Below are 22,666 nucleotides of genomic sequence, written 5' to 3' on the forward strand. Positions count from 1 at the left end.
AAAAAAAAAAAAAAAAAAGAAAATGCTAATTTCAAGCACGGTGAGAAAAATTATCAATAATATTTCCATGATATTTGTAGAACATGATTTTAGTATTTTCAACTGTTAATATTCAACAAACAGAATAATTATTTTAAGATATACTTCATTATTATGTCTCCCTTTTCATTTCTGATCTTGTTAATTAGGATACTGTCTCTGTGCCCTCTAGTTAGTCTGGCTAAGGATTTATCTATCTTGTTGATTTTTCTCAAAGAACCAGCTCCTGTTTTGGTTGATTCTTTGTATAGTTCTTTTTGCTTCCACTTGGTTGATTTCAGCCCTGAGTTTGATTATTTCCTGATATCTACTCCTCTTAGGTGAATTTGCTTCTTTTTATTCTAAGGCTTTCAGGTGTACTGTCAAGCTGCTAATGTAAGCTCTCTTCAGTTTCTTTTTGGAGGCACTCAGAGCTATGAGTTTTCCTCTTAGGACTGCTTTCATTGTGTCCCATAAGTTTTGGTCTGATGTGTTTTCATTTTCTTTGAATTCTAAAATGCCTTTAAAATAAAATCAATCTTTAACCAAAAGTTATCAAAGACAAAGAAAGACATTTCATACTGGTCAAAGGAAAAACCCTACCAAGATGAACTCTAATTTCTTTCTTTATCTCTTCCTTGACCAAGTTATCATTGAGTAGTGTTGTTCAGCTTCCATGTATATGTGTGCTTTCCGTTGTTTTTGTTGGTATTTAAGACCAGCCTTGGTCCGTGGTGATCTGACAGGGTGCATGGGATTATTTCAGTCTTCTTGTATTTGTTGAGGTGTATTTTGTGAACCAATTATATGGTCAGTTTTGGAGAAGGTACCATGAGGTACTGAGAAAAAGGTATATTCTTTTGCTTTAGGATGGAATGACCTTGTTAGTTTCACTGTGTCTCATTTTAGTTTCTGTTTACATGGTCTGTCCATTGCTGACAGTGGGGTGTTGAAGTCTCCCACTGTTATTGTGTGGGATGCAGTATGTGTTTTGAGCTTTAGTAAAGTTTCTTTTATGAATGTAGGTGTCCTTACATTTGGAGCATAGATGTTTAGAATTAAGAGTTCATCTTGGTAGGTTTTTTCCTTTGACCAGTATGAAATGTCCTTCCTTTTCTGTTTTGATAACTTTTGGTTGAAGATTGATTTTATTTGATATTAGAATAGCTACTCCAGCTTGTTTCTTGGGACCATTTGTTTGGAAAATTGTTTTCCAACCTTTTACTCTGAGGTAGTGTCTGTCTTTGTCAGTAAGGTGCATTTCCTGTATGCAGCAAAATGCTGGGTCCTGTCTTTTTTGGGGGAATTGAGTCCATTGATGTTAAGAGATACTAAGGGAAAGTGATTGTTACTTCCTGTTATTTTTGTTGTTAGAGGTGGAATTATGTTTGTGTGGCTATCTTCTTTTGGGTTTGTTGAAAGATTACTTCCCTGCTTTTTCTAGGGTGTAGATTCCTTCCTTGTGCTATACATGTACTGATTTGCGAGGGTTGACCCAATTTTGCATACCTGAGATGAAGCCAGTGTGATCATGGTGTATGATCTCTTTAATATGTTTTTTAATTTGATTTGTAAGAATTTTATTGAGAATTTTTGCACATATGTTCATTGAGGGAACTGGACTCTAGCTTCCTTTTTATATTGTTTCCCTGCCCTGTTTTGACAACAGTGAAATATTATGGTAAAAAATATTAAAAATCCTAGCCCAGGGTTTCTACTCCGCCTTTACTTATTGGTTTCCCAAATTAAATAACACATGCGTGCACACACACACACACACACACACACACACACACACACACACACACACACACAGCCTTTATATTTAGAATATGCCTTATCTGGCACAATAGCTAGGGAGTTGCCTATCCTCCATGCTGTTAGAATCTACTTTCCTAACAGTAACCCTGAATTATTACTTACTGTGTTTCATCTTGGCAGCTCTTAGCTCTAGTAGGGGACCCCTCAGGGCCACACTCTGCTTTCTCTTAATCCATGGCCGCTGTCCCCTCTCCTCTCCTGCTTCTTCTTCATTTATTCCATGGCCTATGGCAGCTGCTCCTTCCCTCCTTGTCCTCTCTGCAAGCCTGCAAAACCCCAACCCCACCTATTTCTCTTCTGAGGAGCTATTGCCTGTTGGCATCTTTATTTACCAATCACAATTAACTGGGGCATGTCACTCAGTGTCTTATTTGTGGACACTCTCCTCTTTGGATTAACCCATCTCGGAATTAGCGTTAGCATACAAGCAGCATTAGGCCAACTCACTACACAATGTTGGCTTCATAGAATGAGTTTGGTAGTGTTGCTTTGCTTTCCATTTGTCTTAGTTAAGATTTCAGTTGCTGCGATGGAAGAAACACTGCCCAAATGCGAGCTGAGGAGAAAAGGGTTTATTTGGCTTATACTTCCACATCATAGTCTACCATTGAAGGAATTTAGGTGAGCAACTAAACAGGTTGAGAACCTGGAGGCAGGAGCTGATACAGGGCCATGGAGGGGTGCTGCTTACTGGCTTGCTTTCCCATGGCTTATTCAGCCTAGGAGTGGCCCCAACCCACAATGTACTGCACCTTCCCCCATCAAAAAGCTTGATAGAATTTGACAACGAATTCATCTAGTCCTGAGATTTTCTTTGTTAGGAAACATTACTATAACATAGGTATCAGTGATTACTCGTGTGTGCCTATGCGAGGGTGCATGCATGTGGATGTGTGTGCACGTCTGAGCATGTGTTTGTGTGTTGATATATCTTGATTTAATTTTGGTTGGTCATATTTACCTAATAACTTACCATTTCTTTTGGATTTTCCAGGTTTTTTTAATGAGTTTTCAAAGTACTTCCTAATGAATCTTTGTATATTATTGAAAATAAAAAGTAGCCTCCCTTTTCATCTCTAATTCTATTATTTTTGGCCTTCATCTCTGGACTATTCATTTAAAAGTTTGACCATCTTATTTCTAAAGAAATAACTCTTTTTTTATATAGCTCTTGGGCTGGAGAGATGGCTTAACTGGCTAGACTCACAACAAGAATATATATTGTTCTGGTCTCCATTTCATTAAGTTCTGACCTGATCTTTGATACCTTATTACTTGAGATCTTTTTGTTTTTTAAAGCACTCCTTGTTAGCATTTCATTTAGGCTCCGCCCCACAGTTACCTGGCAACAGCCAGGTGTACCTGACTCACTATACAAGGGGCTGCTTGCACCTACCTCACTTTCTTGCTCTCTTCTCTTGCTCCTCTTGCTTCCCTATCCTCTTTCCCCTCTCTCCCCATTCCCCTCCCTCCTCTTTCTCCAAATGCTCATGGCCACCCTCTACCCACCCCCCAACCACCTATTTCTGTCTGTACTCCTTCAACTCTCCTCCCCACGCCCTAAATAAACTCCACTCTATACTACACCACTCTGTGGCTGGTACCTCAGGGGGAAGAGGTTCCTCAGCATGGACCTGCAGAGGCACCCCAGTCCCCCACACCATACCACACTTCCACCAAACATATCCCTGGCTTTTTTTCTTACCTTTTTATAAAAGACAGCACTCATAGCTACAGATGTTCTGTGCTTTCACTTTCTTTCTTTTTTATTGGATATTTTCTTTATTTACATTTCAAATGTTATCCCCTTTCCCGCCCCCCCAAAACCTCTACCCAACCCACCACCCCCGCTTCTATGAGAGTGTTCCCCCACCCACCCAGCCACTCCCCGTCCTCGCTTACCCCTACCCTGGGGCATCCAGCCTTCATAGGACCAAGGGCCTCTTCTACCATTGATGCCCTACAAGGCCATCCTCTACTACATATGTGGCCGGAAGCCTGGGTCTCTCCATGTGTACTCCTTGGTTGGTGGTTTAGTCTCTGGGACTTTTAGGGCTTCTGGTTGGTTAATATTGTTGTTCTTCCTATGGGGTTGCAAACCCCTTCAGTTCCTTCAGTCCTTTCTCTAACTCCTTCATTGGGGACCCCATCTATTCTCAGTCCAGTAGTCGGCTGCAAGCATCCACATCTGTATTTATCAGACTCTGACAGAGCCTCTCAGGAGACAGCTATATCAGGCTCCTGTCAGCATATACTTCTTGGCATCCACAGTAGTGTCTGCTTTTGGTGATTTATAGGATGAGTCCCCAGATGGGACAGTCTCTGGATGGCCTTTCCTTCAGTTTCTGCTCCACACTTTGTCTCTATATTTGCTCCCAGGAGTATTTTGTTCCCCCTTCTAAGAAGGACTGAAGCACCCACACTTTAGTCTTCCTTCTTCTTGAGCTTCATATGGTCTGTTAATTGCATCTTGGGTATTCCAAGCTTTTGGGCTAATATCTCTTAACATTGAGTGCATACTATGTGTTTCCCTAATTTCTCTCTAAGCCTGTTTATCCTTGAGTAGAGAAAGGCTACTGGTTTGTTTGAGTTAATTTTGTATCCAGCCACTCTGCTGAAGTTGTTTATCAGGTTTAGGAGTTCTCTGGTGGAATTTTTGGGGTCACTTAAGTATACTATCATATCATCTGCAAATAGTGATATTTTGACTTCTTCCTTTTCAATTTGTATTGTTTTGACCTCCTTTTGTTGTCTAATTACTCTAGCTAGGACTTCAAGTACTATATTGACTAGGTAGGGAGAGAGTGGGAAGCCTTGTCTAGTCCCTGATTTTAGTGGGATTACTTCAAGTTTCTCTCCATTTAGTCTGATGTTGGGTACTGGTTTGCTATATATTGCTTTTACTATGTTTAGGTTTGGACCTTGAATTCCTGATCTTTCCAAGAATTTTATCATGAAGGGGTGTTGGGTTTTGTCAGATCCTTTCTCAGCATCTAATGAAGTAATCATGTGGGGTTTTTCTTTGATTTGTTTATATAGTGAATTACCATATATTGAACCATCCCTGCATCCCTGGGATGAAGCCTACTTGATCATGATGGATGATCGTTTTGATATGTTCTTGGATTCGGTTTGAGAGAATTTTATTGAGTATTTTTACATCAGTATTCATAAGGAAAATTGGTCTGAAGTTCTCTTTCTTTGTTCAATCTTTGTGTGGTTTAGGTATCAGAGTATTTGTGACCTCATAGAACGAATTAGGTAGTGTTCCTTCAGTTTCTATTTTGTGGAATAGTTTGAAGAGTATTGGTATTAAGTGTTCTTAGAAGGTCTGATAGAATTCTTCACTAAAACCATCTGGTCCTGGGCTTTTTTTGCTTGAGAGACTTCGCTTTCATTAGATTCTGGGAAATTTTAAATTTCCCCTCTGCTTTCTGGAATGACCTAGTGGTAATCCAAGAGTTCATTCTTCAGTCTCTAGGTATTTGTATAGTTTCTGTAGACTTTCTTCCCACGTTTTGATTTCTAGTTTTGTTTCTCTAGGAGCTGAGAAGATATAAGAGGTGGTTTTGAATCTTTGGTATTTGCTTTGACTTTATTTGTAGCCTAGAATGTAGTCTGGTTTAGAGATGGTCCTTTGGACTGCTGAGAAGAATGTGTGTTCTGTTTCATTAGATGGACTGTTCAGTAGACATATGCTCAGTCCATTGACCTATGGTTTTTAGCTTAGTTGGCTAATATTGACTGATTGAAATCACTCACTGTTGTTCCAAAAATTAGACCTCTTATGTCCATTTGTCTCTTTTATGAAATTAGGTATGACAAAGTTTGTTGAATATATATTTACAGCTCTTCTCTTTTTTTAAGGGAATTCTTTTTTATTTTAGATTTATTTATTTTTATTTTATGTGCATTGATGTTTTGGCTGCATGTATGTCTGTGTAAGTATGTCAGATATCCTAGAACTAATGTTACAGAATGTTGTGAGCTGCCATGTGGGTACTGGGAATTGAACCCAGGTCCTCTGGAAGAGTGGTCAGTGCTCTTAACCACTGAGCCATCTCTCAAGCCCTTGTTGCATCTTAATGTGTGGTGATCTTCCTTGTCGCTTCTGACTAATTGTGGTTGGAGGTTGGCTTTTTCTTCAGAATAACTGCTCAGCTTGTTTTGATAATTGCTTCATTTCTACCAATAAGGCTTGTTTATTAGAGACAACAGAAGTAGGATCTTGTTTCTTAATGTGGCCACCTCTGCCTCCTTATTGGTGAGTTGAGGCCATTTTCATCTGTTGTGCCAGGACCCCAAACATTCGTGGACCCCAAAAAGACCACTAAGGAGCTGAACACAGTGCAGTTGCATTGGGGTCTCTTTATTCAAGCTCTAGCTTGGGCTCCCCACCAACCCTGACACAGAAGGAAGGTGGAACCCTAAGCCTAGTTTTAGGCAAGCATTTATAGAGGTGAGAAGCGGGTATCTAGACTGGTAATGCCCCCATCTGATTGGGATGGGGGCATTATGGCCTTTAACATAATTGGCTGGTGCTGGGAGCCAAGCCACAAACTTAACTTCTGCTTCCTACTGGTTGGTGGTTGATAGGAAGTGAAGTGCCAGGGGCAGGCTTGTAATCTGGAGGTGCAGATTTGTTGGAGAATAACCTGGAAACTGGTACTGATGCAGGTTTTGTTGATGCTAACCTGTAAATTGGTGTTAGACACAGGTATTGTTGGGGATAGCCTGGAAACTAGTGCTAGGTAGCCTGTTAGTTAACTTAAATTCAACATTAGGTCAGGTTCTCTAAGATGGAGTCTGAACCCAAAAGATTTGGTCTCTCATATCTATGGTTACTATTGAGAGATACTCACTAATTTCTGCAGTTTTGTTGGTTGCCTTTCTGTGGCTTGGATTCTTGTTTGTTCTTTACTTTCTCCCCTATTGGTATCAGGAATTTGAGAACAGACTAGTACCAATGTACCGATCATTTGCTTCTTGAATTATACTTTTATGTTCAAGTTCTATATTCCCTAAGGGGGAAGGTGGGGAGGAGTGAAATATTTTTACTTGATTTAGGTGGGATTTTCTCTGTAATCCTCACTTTGCTCAAAGATAATGTGTTGGACATCATATTAAAGGGTGCATTTATCTGAATGTTTAGAATAAATGATCATAAACATTTATCCTGGTGAGTAGCAGCACTAGGCCGTGATTATGGTAACTTCATATTCTTCATTAAAATTAGTTATCTTTAAAAACAATTTCAGGCATATATGAATACTCACCATCCTGACTTTATATGGTGATTCTTTACTTTATCATCTTCAAAAATGGTAGCATTTTAAAATAATGCTATGCTAGTTTGTATACAAAGTTTGCTTACGATTTATAACTTTCTAACTTAAACAGCTATGCAATTATTATGTGGGAAGTGCTATCCAGAAAACAGCCTTTTGAAGGTACGTATACTTTTATTCCAGAGGACATCATGTGGGTGGTACACGTGTCTCAACTGTCTAAACCTCACCAGATTTTAAATATACCAGCCGTTCATTTTGTACACCAGACACACTGTGCAAACATAGCAGTATATCAGTTATGTATCTATTGCATACTATAAAGCATACTAGACTAAGTATCAGTTATGAAGAGTATACGTGGCTTAAAGATCAGAAAAATTTAAATCCTAGTTCTTGTTCTAGCCATAACTAACTCTGTGGTCAAGCCACAAAATCTCATGTCCTCATTTTTGTCCTTTGCAAAATGAGAACTATTTTTTTGTTTTTGAGACAGAGTCTCACTGTAATTCTTGCTGTCCTGGTGGGACTATGTAGACTACAGACCAAGCTGGCCTTGAACTCACAGATTTGCCTGCCTCTGCTTCCCACGTGCCAAGATTAAAGGCAGGTGCCATCACACCTGTCTTTATTATTATTTTCAAGATCATGATATCTATAAAACTCTGTGCGAAAATTTAATTGTTATTCCTTCTATAAATACGTACAAAGATTGAAATATAACCTACGTCATTCCCAGATAATATTGGGGCATTTTAATTTTTTTTGAAGTTTGTAATGTTAAACTAGTTACATCATGAATATCCTTAACATTTCGGTAGTTTAACAGACAGCATTTATCTCTCATGTACATTAACTATTAGTTACTGTCCCTTGTTGGCTATGTTAGGCTCTGCTGAGCTCTGCCTGGTTCAGCTCTTCTCACATAGAAAATCAAATGACTTGTCTAAATCTAAAACTAAGGAGGGGGAGGGCTGTAAATTCCTCCTGTAAGAGGTGCACCAGGCTGACAGTGGCTGGGAGGTAAGTCCTCTTACAGAGAAGGGTATTTTGAATTGGACTAACACTTTACGATATCCTCATTTTTATTTGAATTATGTTAGTAACATCTTTCCAGTTAATGAAATATATTTGTTTTGACAGAGGTCACCAATCCTTTGCAGATCATGTACAGTGTGTCCCAGGGACATCGGCCTGACACTAGTGAGGAGAATTTGCCATTTAATATACCTCATCGAAGTCTCATGATCTCTCTAATACAAAGTGGATGGGCGCAAAACCCAGATGAAAGACCATCTTTCTTGAGTGAGTGGACAGTTTTAATCTGGATCTTTGAATTATAGAAATTATAAGTATACATTAACTAAAGTATTCCTTGAAAAATTCATGCCTATCTTGAAACTGTTTTATACATTAATTTGCTCTTGTTGTTTTTTTCTTATTTAGAATGCATAATAGAACTTGAACCAGTTCTGAGAACATTTGAAGACATAACATTTCTTGAGGCTGTTCTTCAGCTAAAAAGGGCAAAGGTAACCCCCCTTTGAAATTTTATAACTGAGAGCTTTACAAAACTGTATGTCACTCATGAAGTTTTAGTTTAGTTTCCCAGAACCAGGCTGGAGGTGGGAGAATTTACAAGGGTCACGATGACTGCCTTTTCTTTGTCACCAATGGGCATTTCCGTTTCATTCAAATGGGCTACCTTCAGATTTAACAATTTCAGAATCTGCAGCATATCTGATGTGAACTTAGAATCTGTGCTGAGGCTGCTGTGCACAGCAAACACCCCGTGTCATTCACAGCCTTGCATATGATAAGTGTTGGTCTGCATTTGCTTCTGCTAAGTGTTAACACCTGCAGAGCTTAGTTCTTGCTCGTCTTTAAAGTACTTGGGTTTTTTGTTTGTTTGTTTATTTGTTTTGAGATTTATCACAAAGTAAAGTAGTCTCATTTATGTTATATTTGAGCCCCCAAAGTATACTTTTATTCCTTGGTTTTCAATTTGTTTTCTCACTCAAATACTTCACGTTGCATAAACCAAACTGTCAGAAAAGTTAATGTAAACTACCTGGGACAGTTGTATGATCAGTGTAGCTCTTGTGGATCAGAACAACTGAGGATTTATAAAGCATCTGCAGTTCCTTAGAGCAAAGTGAGCATAGGCTAGCACTCTCTGGGTTTCATTGAGTTGCACTGTATATGTGGTAATCAGATTGCCAGCTAGCCCGACTCTTGGGTGATGAACAGCATGATCTGTTGTTCTTTGCTGACTGACAGTTTGCTTTCCTCTCCTACTTGCTGGAACTGCAAGCATAGCCTTTCATTTAAAGATTAGTTTAAATGAAAGTAATTTAGTTTAGTAAAAGAAGCAAGTACTCATCAAATTAAAGACATCAATATTAATAGCCAAGTCTTCAGTTTGATTCCATCGATTGATGAACATGCCTTTTTGTTGCCAATACCATGGAGAGTATTTTAGAGGGTCTAAATATGAAGTCTGAATTCTTTTCCTAACTTCTTCAACTCTCCAATTTCTGGGTAGGGTACAGCCTTTTTCAGAGATGCCAGTGTCAAGACAGACTGCTAAGAATGTTTCCTTTTGTCTTTTCTTTTCTTTTCCTATTCTCCCCTTACAAGTTTCTCCTTTTTTTCATCTTTCTCTAAGCAAAACTAGATGAGTAGGGACCTGGTGGTACCGTCCTGTAATCCCATCTACTTGGGTAGGCTAAGAGGAGGATTGCAGATTCAAGGTGTGCCTGGGCTACAGTGTGAGCTCAAGGCCAACATGGGTAAGTTAGCTAGAGCTGTCTCAAAATTAAAAATAAAAAGAGGGAGGGGGACCAGGGGTAGAATTCAGTGGTATATCATTAAACAGAAAAGGAACAGAAAAAGAAGGGAAATACAAAGGCCTTTGTCTTGGCTATGAGGAGAGAGAACTGTCCCACACCCCTTTCTGTCTCCAAACAGCTCAAACACTCACATACTATATATAAGACTGGATGTTTAAAAGTTGTATCTTCTCAAGTAAAGTATAGTTTTCAGATAATTTAGTAATCACAACATGGATCCATCATTGTTTTTATGTCACAGTGTGATTTACATGAAGTTACAGGTGGGGGTTGGGGTAAAATGTTGGCTTCTTTACTTGAGATTATTGTAGTATCAAAGGTTAGTCACACAACACCCCACATACAGTAGAATGAGAAACAGAAGCAACACATTGAGACTCTGCCCTACACACACACACACACACACACACACACACACACACATTTAATATTTCTCAATCTAGAATGGCTTGTTTTACTTGCATTTTCTATATTTTTTAATTCTTTCAAAATTCTAGTTCTTACTATTTGGATTTTTCTAAGTAAGTGTTTTCTATATGTTAAAAAAATAAAAACTGAACCAAAAAAAAGTTTTCTTTAGTAACTTCTTGTATTTTCTTCTTTAGGAATGATTCACTAGTACATAAGCAGTTTGAATTATCATACTTCATTAGGTTTTTTTTTTTTTTAATAGGTATTACTACTAAAGAGCTGACTTAGAAATGTTTCAGTAAAAGTCAGGAAAACTTTATGTAACAGACATAGCCAAGAGCTAATTTAAAGATGCATATAAAATTTTCTGTGGTGTGGTGGTGCATGTCTTCAGCCCCAGCATGCAGAGGGCAGAGGCAGGTGGATCTCTGCTCACTCAATAGAAAGATCCAGCTCCTCAAGGGTCACACAGTCTCAACCCATACACGAACACTTGCTGAACTACAGTTTACTGAGTAACAAACTAGATCACTGCATATACAGGGGGATGAGTCTTTTCCTCCAAATGGAGGAGGAAGTTATGGTTCTCTCCAAATGAAGAGCTGTATGTAGAACCCACTGGTTTCTAAAGTTCTGAAGAACAGTGAGTACTGTGTTGGTAGATAGATAGATAGATAGATAGATAGATAGATAGATAGATAGATAGATAGATAGGAAAACTAGACTTTAGATTTAGCTGTGTGTGGTATTTTTCACCTGTAATCACAACATTCCAGAAGCAGAGGCAGGTAGAATGCTCTGAGTTTGAGGCCACCATAGTCTACATAGTAAAATCCAGGCCAGCCTGACCCTCACCACAGAGTGAGATTCTGTGTGAAATGGAGTTGAGGCAGGGGGTAGACTTCCAGATTGGTTTGTAAATGACTTAGTAATGACAGCCTGTCTAAGTCTCGTTTATGGAGCCAAAAGTAAATCCCTTTAGTATAAAGTTACTGTATTTAGGCAACAAGGCACCTGTTTTGCAGCTACATTTTATTGAATACCTGCAAGTAATCTTAGTACCCTTTTGCATATATTACTTCTAATCCATGCTTGTAGTAACCCTACTAAATTAGTATCATTATCTCTAAGGTATAAATAGGAAAATTAATGTTTCCTCCGCCAGACCATGCACTTGCAAGCAACACTAATTAAACTCAGTAGAATAATAGGTACTTAGGTAGGTAGATAGGTAGGTAGGTAGGTAGGTAGATAGATAGATAGATGATAGACATTATATATAGATACAGATTTTTTTTTAATTTTTAAGACATGAAAGTAGGACAGAGGACAAGATGAGAAGTAGAGTTTCAAAGGGAGTAGGAGAGACATAAGAAAGGAAATGGAGTGGTGACGTGACCAATATACATTATATATATGTAGGGGTCAGTTAGTTACATAATGTGGACTCTAGACTTGACCTTCTCACACACACACACACACACACACACACACACACACACAGTACCATGTAACACACTACCACCTTTACATTGACCCAACCTTGGTTTCTTTTCAGTGCAATAAAAATAGTCATAGAATTTAAAGTGTAGTCCTTGAAATATAGTTTTGCATAATAATAATTACAGATAGAAAGAGCACACAAAATTGAATACCTGGCTTGAAACAAATGCTTTATTATTTCAGTCTTTAAATAGTCCTGTTTGTAAGCATTAAAGATGAAACTGTAGCACTCTTGAGATAATATTTATGAAATCAAACAATGAATATGGGGCAGGATGCAAAGTCTATTCTCTAAGCGTTTCTTTTTCTGTACTGTCTCTACCTAATTAAGTTATATATTCCCAAATGATGTAGATTTTGTTTCCATTGATTTTTCTGTAATCACAAAACATGTGTATGTTCATTCCAGATACAGAGTGCATCGAGTACTATTCACTTATGTGATAAGAAAATGGATTTGTCGCCGAACCTACCTGCAAACCATCCTCCACAGGAGGTACAAATACACTTCTGTTATACTAAACTTGAATGTCAGAAGAATATTTAAAAAATCCTTTAGTCAAACCCCTTTTATATATCTGGAAAGCTAAAGTCCAGGAAGCATTTAGAACTAGCTAAGCGGTCATCTCACTCTACTCTAGGGTAATGTATAGGTAAATCAGAAGTGATAATTTCACCACTTTTATGGCACCGTTCCACCTCTTACAGTAAGTAAGAAGTTTCTATTGCTCTCCAAGAGTTATTTCTTTAATTGGTCATTGTTATGAATCATTTTAAGATTATATATCCACTTTATAGGTTCATAAAAGTAACTACATTCAAAAGAACATTAAAGCATGCCACATAGGGTTTTTTTTATATTTGTTTACACAGCATGTGTACATGTGGATGTGTGCATGTGTGTTAAAGGGTAACTGGCAGAAACCCATCCTCTCTTTTAGTATGTGGTTCTCAAGGATCAGACTCAGGTTACCACTTGGCTACCCACTGAAACACCACTCTGAACCACACTACGTACTTTCAAAATCACTTTTATATAAAAAATCTAATTTGATCCTTGAGTAATACTTTTTATTGGATATTTTCTTTATTTACATTTCAAATGTTTTCCCCTTTCCTGGTCCCCCCTTTGGAAATCCCTATCCCATCCCCTCTCCACCTGCCTCTCTGAGGGTAATAAGCTAATTTTTGATGAAACATTAAAGCCAGAGAGTTTCAATGAGTTTTTGGAAGGCAGTAAGCATTTCAGTGACAGAGCTACTGATTTGCTCTAAATCAGTAGATAACCACATGTTTCTTGTTCACCTTTCTAGCCACTGAGCAGGTCCTCTGAATCATAATGAGTGTATAGTTGTTTCTAGTACATAGCTATTGCCCTATCCCTTCCATTTGAGTTGATAAAGACATTACGTTTAGAGACTGAGGAGGTAGCTCAGTGGTAGGGCACTCACCTAGCATGTCTGGGATGCTAGGTTCAACCCCTAGTAGAGAAAAGGGTGAAAAAGAAATTACATTTATTTGTGATGGTTTTATACCATACTTCTTTGGTTCTGCAGACTATAATTTATAGTAGTTCTGGGTTTCCCTTTTTAATTAACAAGAATCTGGAAACCCTAGCCATGTAATTTTAAAGACAATGCCTTTCTACAAAACTTTATGTTTACAACTCCCCTTCCACCTGTTGGTCTTCTGTTTCCTTTAGGAATCGTGTGGATCCTCTCTGCTTTCTACAAACACTGGTTCTCCTGGGACATCCAGGTCCCTGTCAGCTCCTCAAGACAAAGGTTTTTTATCTGGTATGCCAATTTTCCAGTCAGCATGGTTATATAAAACCTTTTCACTTTCTTTCAAATTATACCCTTGACAGACAAATGTTGTGCATGGAACACATTTCTCATTTGCATTCATGATCCATTTTTTTTTTAGAGTAACAAGGCTACGTATGTAAAAGTAGCAGTGGCATGATGAACAAGTATGTTTATATTAAAGTCATTCTGTGGTCATGATGGAAAGGGTGTTTTGCTTAATCTCACAAGAAAAAAGAGAAATGTTTCAAAGTTACCATAGTAACTATATTTTAAGATATGTGTGTGTGTGTGTGTGTGTGTGTGTGTGTGTGTGTGATTCACTACAAGAAACAAGACACATTCTTAAGAATGTATTTTTAATAGTTGTGTGAGGGAGCCAGTCTTAGTCCTTGTTTACAGATTATGAACTCTCTGGATCACATAGCAAGTAACTAGCAGATCCAAGACTTGCGTGATGCCAGGCTCTTTGACGAATACTTTCATGTCCCTTTACTCTGTTATGTCATCATGAAGACTGTATTTCTGGCTGAAGACTGACCTCTACTTATGACAGATAGGCATTCCATAAAAACAACAATATGGAGTCCAGAAGTAAGGAGACGGGTAACTGGATAATTTAGTTTGTCTTGTAGATAGAGTGAAAATGAAGAGATCAAAGATGAAGGAGGATTACAATGGTATCGGCAAGAATTCCTAGAGACTGGAGAGAGAGCTCAGTGGGAAAGATTACTACTGCTCTTCCAGACCAATCAGGCTTGATTCCCAGCACCCACACAGCATCTCAGAACTGCCACAACTCCAGTTCCAAAGGATCTGCCACCCTATTTTCTGGCCTCTATAGACATCAAGCATGCACAGTGAACAGACATAAATGCAGAACAAAACACTTATACATACATATCTTTTTATTTAAAAAAATTAATCAATTTAAAAAAAGAATTCCTACATTCTACTAAGCTAATTTAGGCTTTTAAGTTCAGGAGGGAGTGACTCTTGAAGAAGTGTATCAGATACAATTTTTTGCTTTAGGAAGGTTCATCATGGCTGAAATTAGAAAAAAAAAATTAAATTTATTGTTTGGGGTGGGGGATGGGTAGGGCTAGGGCATCACAGTGCACATGTACAGATCAGAAGTCATCTTTTGAGAGTCACTTATCTCCTTCCACTGTGGATTCTGGGAATCAAATTCAAGTGAAGCCAGTGCCTTGACCCACTGAGCCACCATGATGACCCTGCAGAAGCCACTTTGACGTGGAAAGGAGACTTGGAGTAAGGGCAGTTAAAAGGGAAAACAGGGAAGGCAATGTAAGAGATTGGGGTATGACTGCTCACCTGAGCTGAGGGAGAAGGCCATCAAGCTGAATACTGTGTTCTAAAGCTATGAAAACACACAGCTTAGAACTAAGAACTGAAATGGGGTTTAGCGTTAAGATGGATGGATGATATGTTTGTTTGAGACGTCATCAGTACCTATTGGGAAGGTGATGTACAGTGAGCCTCTGAGAATGTTGAAGGGACAGGGTATTCAATGGTGACAGAAAGATAACTACATAAACTTGAAGTAGGATAAACAGTTGGAGCACTGAAATTGTTTTCTGGAAGAGAAAGTAGAAAACACATGTCAAGTATAGATTTATTACACTTGAAAGTCTGTGTATGTGGCAGACATACATAACACACATTTAAAGTGGAAGAGGGAAAATTCACAGGGAAGAAGTATGAGACTGTGAGAAGATGGGGAACTTTTATGATTTATAAGTATAGACCAGGCAAGCACTAACAGTATTAAAAAAAACAAAAAACAAAAAAACTTTTCAGTGTGAATGTTTATTACTCTAAAAGTATTTGCAGGACTGGCAAGATGACTGTGTGTGAAAGTACTTCCCACTATGCCAGCAACCTGAATTTGATCATCTGAACTCACAGGGTAGAGAGAGCTGACTCCTACATGTCGACCTCTGACCTTTACACACACACACACACACACACACACACACACACACATATTTCAAGTATTTTCAGAATTGGATTTCTGAAGTAGCTTCAATGATACTACAAAAGCAAAGCTGTTAGAGCCTACCTTCTGTGTGACCGCCCACTGGTATCTTATCTAATGAAAACTCTACCTGTAATGAACTGTTCTGCAGGAGCACCTCAAGACTGCTCTTCATCGAACGCACACCACTGTCCTGGAACCCACAGCTGGGATGGCATCGTTTCTGTATCACAAGGGGCAGCCTTCTGTGATCGCAGGGCCACCGTGTGCTCCTTGGCTGTAATAAGTCCACTCTTGGTTGAGAAAAGTTCAGGTGGGTATATGCTGTGAGTCACACTGCAAGTGCAGGTGTTTACCTTACAAGTAGGAAATGCGTAGATTCAGCATAGAGTAAGCTTTCTTAGTTTTTATTCCATACTTCAAATAAGTATTTGGTTTAAGTAGGAAAGCATTTATAAACACAGTGCTGACCAAATGCATTCCAGGAATCTCTAACCTAGAAGGAAGTGGTAAGAAGCCCTTACCTTACTTTAAATGTTAGTAAAGGTGAAGCTATTTTCACTTATCAGATAGGCGGGTATTCTTATATTGAAACAACAACAAAAATTAAAGTCATTTTGCTCTACAACATAGCATATAAATATATAATATTCTTTCTGGGAGGTGAATGGGGAGGTAAAACTCAAATCTCTGGATAGTTCCTGTATAATAGCATTTTCAAAATATACTATCCACAGTAGCACAGTCATTTGGAAATAAGTGTTCTGCTTATTCACTTTCACGCAGAATTGCACTCATTGCCTATACCTATCCTCAGCTTGGTAATTCTCATGCATTACTTTGCTGCAGAGCGCCTGCAAGCTGGTATAGCACAACAGTGGATCCAGAGTAAGAGGGAAGCCATTGTGAGCCAGATGACTGAAGCCTGCCTTAACCAATCACTGGACGCCCTTCTGTCTCGGGACCTGATCATGAAGGAGGACTATGAACTCATTAGCACCAAACCTACAAGGACCTCAAAAGTCAGACAGCTGCTAGATACCTCTGACATCCAAGGAGAAGAATTTGCCAGAGTTATAGTACAGAAGTTGAAAGATAACAAGCAGATGGGGCTTCAGCCTTATCCGGAAGTACCTGTGGCCTCCAGAACACCATCTTCAAATTTCCTTCAAAATAAAAGCTTATGAGGGGGCCTTCTTTGAGAGGAAAGTCAGTTTACAAATGGTTATTTATATTTCTCTTACCTGTATAATATTTGTATAAAAAACATGAGAGTATTAGACACTTCACTTGAAGGTTTTTGGAAGAGTCTCTTCCCATGACATTGCAGTATTTTTTTTAAATTAATATAAGTAAAAAGTTTGCTCTATGCTGTGTAGTTCAGTTTTTATGTTAGTTTCACTACTTGAACTTTTTTATGTAATAATTACACTTTTCTTGTATGTAACGTGCCTTACGGTGGCCTTTGATTCCGATGGAACACGTTTTCACACCTTCTCTGCGGCTGCTTCTTGCTCCTCTAAAGTGCAGTTTGACATTACATAGCAGTGACACAGAATCCCCACTCGCCAATCCCAAATTAAGATCTCCAAAGAGTTAAAAAAAAACGCATTTTTAAATTTGACTTACAAACTCTTTAGAAGGTTGTTTCAGGGAATACAAAGTGTACAAAGAAGGGGGGGGAGAATCTTTTATTAACCCTGGCCGTCCATGTACCTGTGCTTAGCCTCTGCCTCCTGTCTGTCTCCAGACCGAGCAGCCCAGTGTGTGCCCTGTTGCAGCCTGCTTCCAGCTCCTGTTTTAAGCACATGCTGGTTGGGTAGAGGCTGGCCCTTACTTAGCTGTTTTCTTTGTAACACACTATGGTTTTTGAACTGAAAGGTATAGCAAGTGTGCTCATCCACACATCTAACTCACTCCACTCAATTATCACACATCAGCCATGCCTCTCTGTGTTTGATTTTCCAAGCTTGCTCACACCACTTCACAAGAAAAAGGCAATACAGTGTGCATTCTTTTTATCTTCTGGTTGCTAGCTTATGTCAGTAAAGGGAACCTATACAAAGTGATGCCTTTTTCTGAAAATGGTTTAACAAAGTTAGAAGAAAGTGAAAAATGGGATGAATTTGAAAGCTCAAATTGAAAGACGCACCAGACTCATAACCTAAGACAACATGAGTGTGGAATAAAAGGACTTAGATCATGTGGAGACCATGAAGTAGTCCTTAATTTGAAACAAGAATTTTAAACACCAGGGTTGGCGAGATGCCTGAGCACAGCATGTGAGAGTACTGGCTGCTCTGGAAGAGGACCCAGGTTCTGTTCCTAGCACCCACATGATACCTCACAACTATCAATTACTCCAGTTCCAGGGAACCTAAACACTCTTATGGCCTCGACAGGCCACCAGGCAGGTGGCCAGGGCACTTACATGCAGGCAAAACACTCATATATAAAACTAAAGGGAAAAATGTTTAAAGAATTTAAATTCAATTTTAAAATGACATTAACTTTTGATGTGACTCTTATGAGACTTTCAGAAACACAGAAATTTAAAGAGAAAAATAAAAATCAATTAGACTCATGAGTTGCGATTAAATTCTTTTAAAAGTATTAAAATAAAAACTCAGGTGTGGTGGCATGCCTATTAGCCCAGAACTTTGGAAATGGAAGCATTCAGATCAAGAGTTTAGTCATCCTTAGCTCTTAACAAGCTCAAAGCAAGCCTGAACTATCTGAGACCCTGTCTCCAATAGACAAACAACAAAAAGATTTAACTTGGAAATTAAAAAGAAAAAGAAGAGGAAGGTTTTTCTTAATTACTCTCTTTTAGTCTCTGTCTCTCTGTGTGTCTCTGTCTCTCTCCCTTTCCCCCTCCCTCCCTCCTCTCTCTCTTACGCTGGTGATGTATGATATATGTAGATTGATAAAACGAAGTTTCCCCTGCTTTCCTTTTGCTGCAAAGTCTACGATTCTTAATGTATGGCCCGCTGTCTGTGGTTACATGCTTATAACCCAAATGTTGTTCTCCTGTGACTTACTGTAAGGAATACACATGTATAGTCACCCATCGTCATAGCTCACAAACTTTCTACATGAATAGAGCACACTGAACAATAAGAAGATGGTACCACTGGACAGTTGTGGCACACACCTTTAATCTTAATACTAGGAAGGCAGAGGCAGGCAGATCTCTTGAGTTTAAGGCCAGCCTGGTCTAAAGAGTGATTTCCAGGACAGCCAGGGCTACACAGAAAAATTCTTGTCTTGGAATACCCCCCCCAAAAAAAAACCCACAAATATCCCTGTGATGTTAACAGTCAAGATGAATCGTCAATAAGCTGTCCTCCTTCAGTGGTATTACTTCAATAAAACTGTCCTCCTTCAGTGGTATTACTGGTCTCAGCAGATGGTTTTCACTGTGACCTATACTGAACGTTTGCATGTCCTTGTTTTGACGGAAGTGATACCCTGTGCTAACTATGACCAGTCAGCACACAACAAGGCCTGGCATAGAGTAGGCGCTTTCTAAGTGACTCTAATGACTAGTGAAATGAAAGCTACAGAACAGACCAAGATGCCCCTGTTAAGTTCTGCTTCCCAAGACGTATGCAAATACAGACAGTGGTAAGCACAATTATTTTTAGGTAGAACAGAGATTCAGAACATTGTATCACTTGAGCTACATAATAATACTTTTTGTTTTATTTTGAACCTTCTGATTAAGGAAAGGAGAAAGGGTTAATTTTGTACCAATTGTGTGCGTTCTTCATTTTGATCAACCTTATTAAAGAAGAATTCAAGCACAGAACTTCAGAAACAGTACTCAGCAAGAATTTTCTAATTATTTATAATCTTATTTTGAAAAAAATTCCTTCCAGAAATGGTACTGTTTTTCTCTATATCATAATATATAAAGTTTTATAATATACAAATAAAATGGTAGTATAAGGTATTAAGTATATGAGAATAAAAAAAGTTCATGAACTTGCCAGCAAATAAACGTTAAGACTCACTCACTCCAGGCCAGCACTGATTAGTCTCTTCTTTAACTAGACAATGGTAAGTAGATATGGTGTCTTTGTAGTGCTGTTTTGCTTGTTTGTTTGTTTGCTTGTTTGCTATGTAGACCAGGCTGGCCTCAAACTCACAGAGATCCACCTGCCACCACTGCCTAGCTTTGTAGTGCCTTTTATACCCTGCTGCCTACAAATACAACCCAGAGACCAGCATAGGCAACACATAGATTATAAGAACTGTAAATTCACGGCCTCTGTGGGACTGAAGCCCAGGAAGCTGTTTTAACAAATCATGTAAGCAGTTCTTATCAAGGCTAACATTCAAGGCGCTTGTTTGGAGAAACAGTATGAAATGAGCTATAAAATAATTTCTCTTTAGGCTCACAGTTCTCTTTTTATGACAGCTCTTTGCCACACTTATCTCACAAATGTACACTCTGAGATTTGGTTGGGAAAAAATTAACTTACGTATCAAACTTACATTCTCAAAGTAACATTAGTCATGTTGCATTTTGAAAAGATCATCTAAATGTGATATTCAGACCAGATTCAGTCCCACAGTTCAACTCTTTAAGGTAGCGCTTCAGAAGGGACAAACACTTCAGTCCAGAAAGCAGAGAACCAAGTTGATGTAGGAAGAGCATGAGGAAGAGTTTTGTTTGTCTGTGGGTGGCTGGATAAAACTAAGGCTTTTTGATTACACTTATTTTTATTGTCTGAGAATTTCCCACATGTATACAATGAAATATGATCCCATAATCCCCATTTCCCCACCAGTTTCCACTAGACCTCCCAACATCTCCCTCTGCTAACCTTATGTCATGTATGTTTCCCACTAAGTGCTGCCCATGGCTGCATGGGTATGGGCTTACTGGGAACCAGCACTGAAGCACTGGGAACTGACCAGTGGCTGCACCCTGCAAGAATGATTCTCCCTGAGGCTCCTTTCTATTTTTCTACATTCATCTACACACCAGCAGCATTCTCACAAACTACTAGATTTTCTTATTTATAGAAAAAAAGTTATGATCAATCAGGAGAGAGAGTTAGTTATCAGTTACATTGGGCCGTGCTCACGAACATCACTTAATTTTCAGAAAATTTTATCACCCTTTATCTCATAGAGACCAATTCCCAAATTATCTCTTACTTTTCCTTTCTCAGTTGAATGAAATTGTTTTCCCGTTTTTTTTTTTTTTTTTTTTTTTTTTTTTTTTTTTTTTTTTTTTTTTTGAGACAGAGTTTGTCTGTGTATCCCTGGCCTGGCCTGTAACTCTATTTATAGACCAATCTGGTCTCAGACTCAGAGAAATGTCTGCTTCTGCCTCCCACGTGCTGGGTGTGCACCATTCCAGGCAAGAAGCACCACATTTTTATCTCAAGTACCCATATTCCTTGTGAAAGCAAAATTCCTTCACTTGACCTGTTTATCTCTATTTTTTTTCCTGAAAATTTACTCCATATTGACTCCATTTTTGCTAGCAATTCCTTTTTAAATTGTATAAAATTTAAGCAGCTTGTTGGTCTCTTCAGTTACTTAAAATATAATGTCATGTAACTACTGATAGATTAAAGTGAACAATTATTAAAATGAACAATTATGCATCTGATGTTCCAAGCTCCTTTATGAAAAAAAAATGTTACTATACCTGTATATCATAGTTAAATACTCCACTAATGAAGGGAACTTTATAAGCTCTTCATTAGCTTCTCTCTACACAGTATCATTTGTACATTGCTACATTGGTTTCTCAAGACTGGACAGAGCTCAATAGGAAATCGCTCAACTGAGATCCCATTCACAGGTGACTCTTAAGCCTGTGTCAAGTTGATAGGTAAAGCTAACTCAGTCACTATCTATAACTGCATTTGCTATTGTAGAAATTGCAACTTAGAAAGCAAAAATATATTAGTATACATAAAATAACAGAAAAGGTCTTGTACCACAATGAAAAAACTGGATGAGCAGTATTTTGCAGCTTTCCTTAAGAAAGACAAGTAGAGGAAAGCTGTTTCCTCCTAGCTGCCTTCAGTCTATTCAAAGTCGTCCTCATTTAGCCCCCAGGGGGACCCCACTTCCTACATGTGAAGGAATGGCAGCTGGCAAGGCAGAATTGATAAAGGTTTGACCTCACTCGTCCCTAGAGGAGTCTCAGGTGTATTAGGAGCAAATTTTTAAAGCAACAAAGATTTAGAATCTTTATAAAATTGTAAATAGTTGAAGATATTAAGTGATCTTCCAAACCATTCAATGAGAACTCATACAATTGTTAGCAGAATCAAAACCAGATTGGGTGCAAGGCATTTATTTCTGTTCATCTTATAGCATTTGGATAGAAGTACCACTTCTGGTAAAAATAAGGCTCCCTTCCTGTACTCCTCGTAGGGGATTTTCCTCTCTACCCACCACTGGCTCTCCCAGTCATCTACCGCACACTCCCTCCTAATCTTAACTCTTCTTTCTCATTCTTGTCTTTCCCCATTTTCAGCCAGATTTGTCTTGTGCTATGCTCTTAAAGGTAAAAAGCTTAAAAGAAAAGTCTTTTATAGTACACAAAGTAAAAGTAGATCCCACAGAACAGCCACGTTTCATTATGTGATTAGATGCCAGCAGTGTTTTTCTGTGCGCTCACTGAACACATGACTCAGGGTCTTGGTTCCTTGGGACACATCTTGTAATCTTTTAAACCATTACAACTTATTCCATTATATGGGTGCCCCAATATTTAACATATTTCCTGTTAATGTGTTCTCTAATTTTTACAAGCTTTTATCTATTAGAAACACTTCAGAGCTTTTGCATCAGAACATGGCCAAGTTCCTCTGCATCTTCTCAGTGAAGGTCCTAGCACGGGCGGCCACTCTCACAACTTACTTGAAGCCTCTCTTGCCCACACTATGTATGACAAGGTTGAACTAACTTCCCGTAACCCCTACTGAACTCCCTCCA

The 22,666-nt window shown here is 38.6% G+C and overlaps 1 protein-coding gene across 3 annotated transcripts in view; it reads left to right on the forward strand.

The window, feature by feature from the left end:
• Window positions 1-18,279, forward strand: part of Ripk2 (receptor interacting serine/threonine kinase 2) — a 33,372-nt gene extending 15,093 nt beyond the window's left edge. For all 3 annotated transcript variants that reach the window (XM_031366542.1, XM_031366544.1, XM_031366543.1), the window contains exons 5-11: window positions 7,240-7,289; window positions 8,271-8,432; window positions 8,574-8,659; window positions 12,303-12,389; window positions 13,596-13,689; window positions 15,849-16,010; window positions 16,547-18,279. In XM_031366542.1, the coding sequence (XP_031222402.1) occupies window positions 7,240-7,289; window positions 8,271-8,432; window positions 8,574-8,659; window positions 12,303-12,389; window positions 13,596-13,689; window positions 15,849-16,010; window positions 16,547-16,884 (979 nt within the window). In that variant the 3' untranslated portion in view covers window positions 16,885-18,279. The remainder of the gene's footprint in view (window positions 1-7,239; window positions 7,290-8,270; window positions 8,433-8,573; window positions 8,660-12,302; window positions 12,390-13,595; window positions 13,690-15,848; window positions 16,011-16,546) is intronic.
• The last annotated feature ends 4,387 nt before the right edge of the window (window positions 18,280-22,666 follow it).

The sequence above is a fragment of the Mastomys coucha genome, unplaced genomic scaffold (genome assembly GCF_008632895.1).
Source record: "Mastomys coucha isolate ucsf_1 unplaced genomic scaffold, UCSF_Mcou_1 pScaffold14, whole genome shotgun sequence".
In the NCBI taxonomy this organism is placed as follows: domain Eukaryota; kingdom Metazoa; phylum Chordata; class Mammalia; order Rodentia; family Muridae; genus Mastomys; species Mastomys coucha.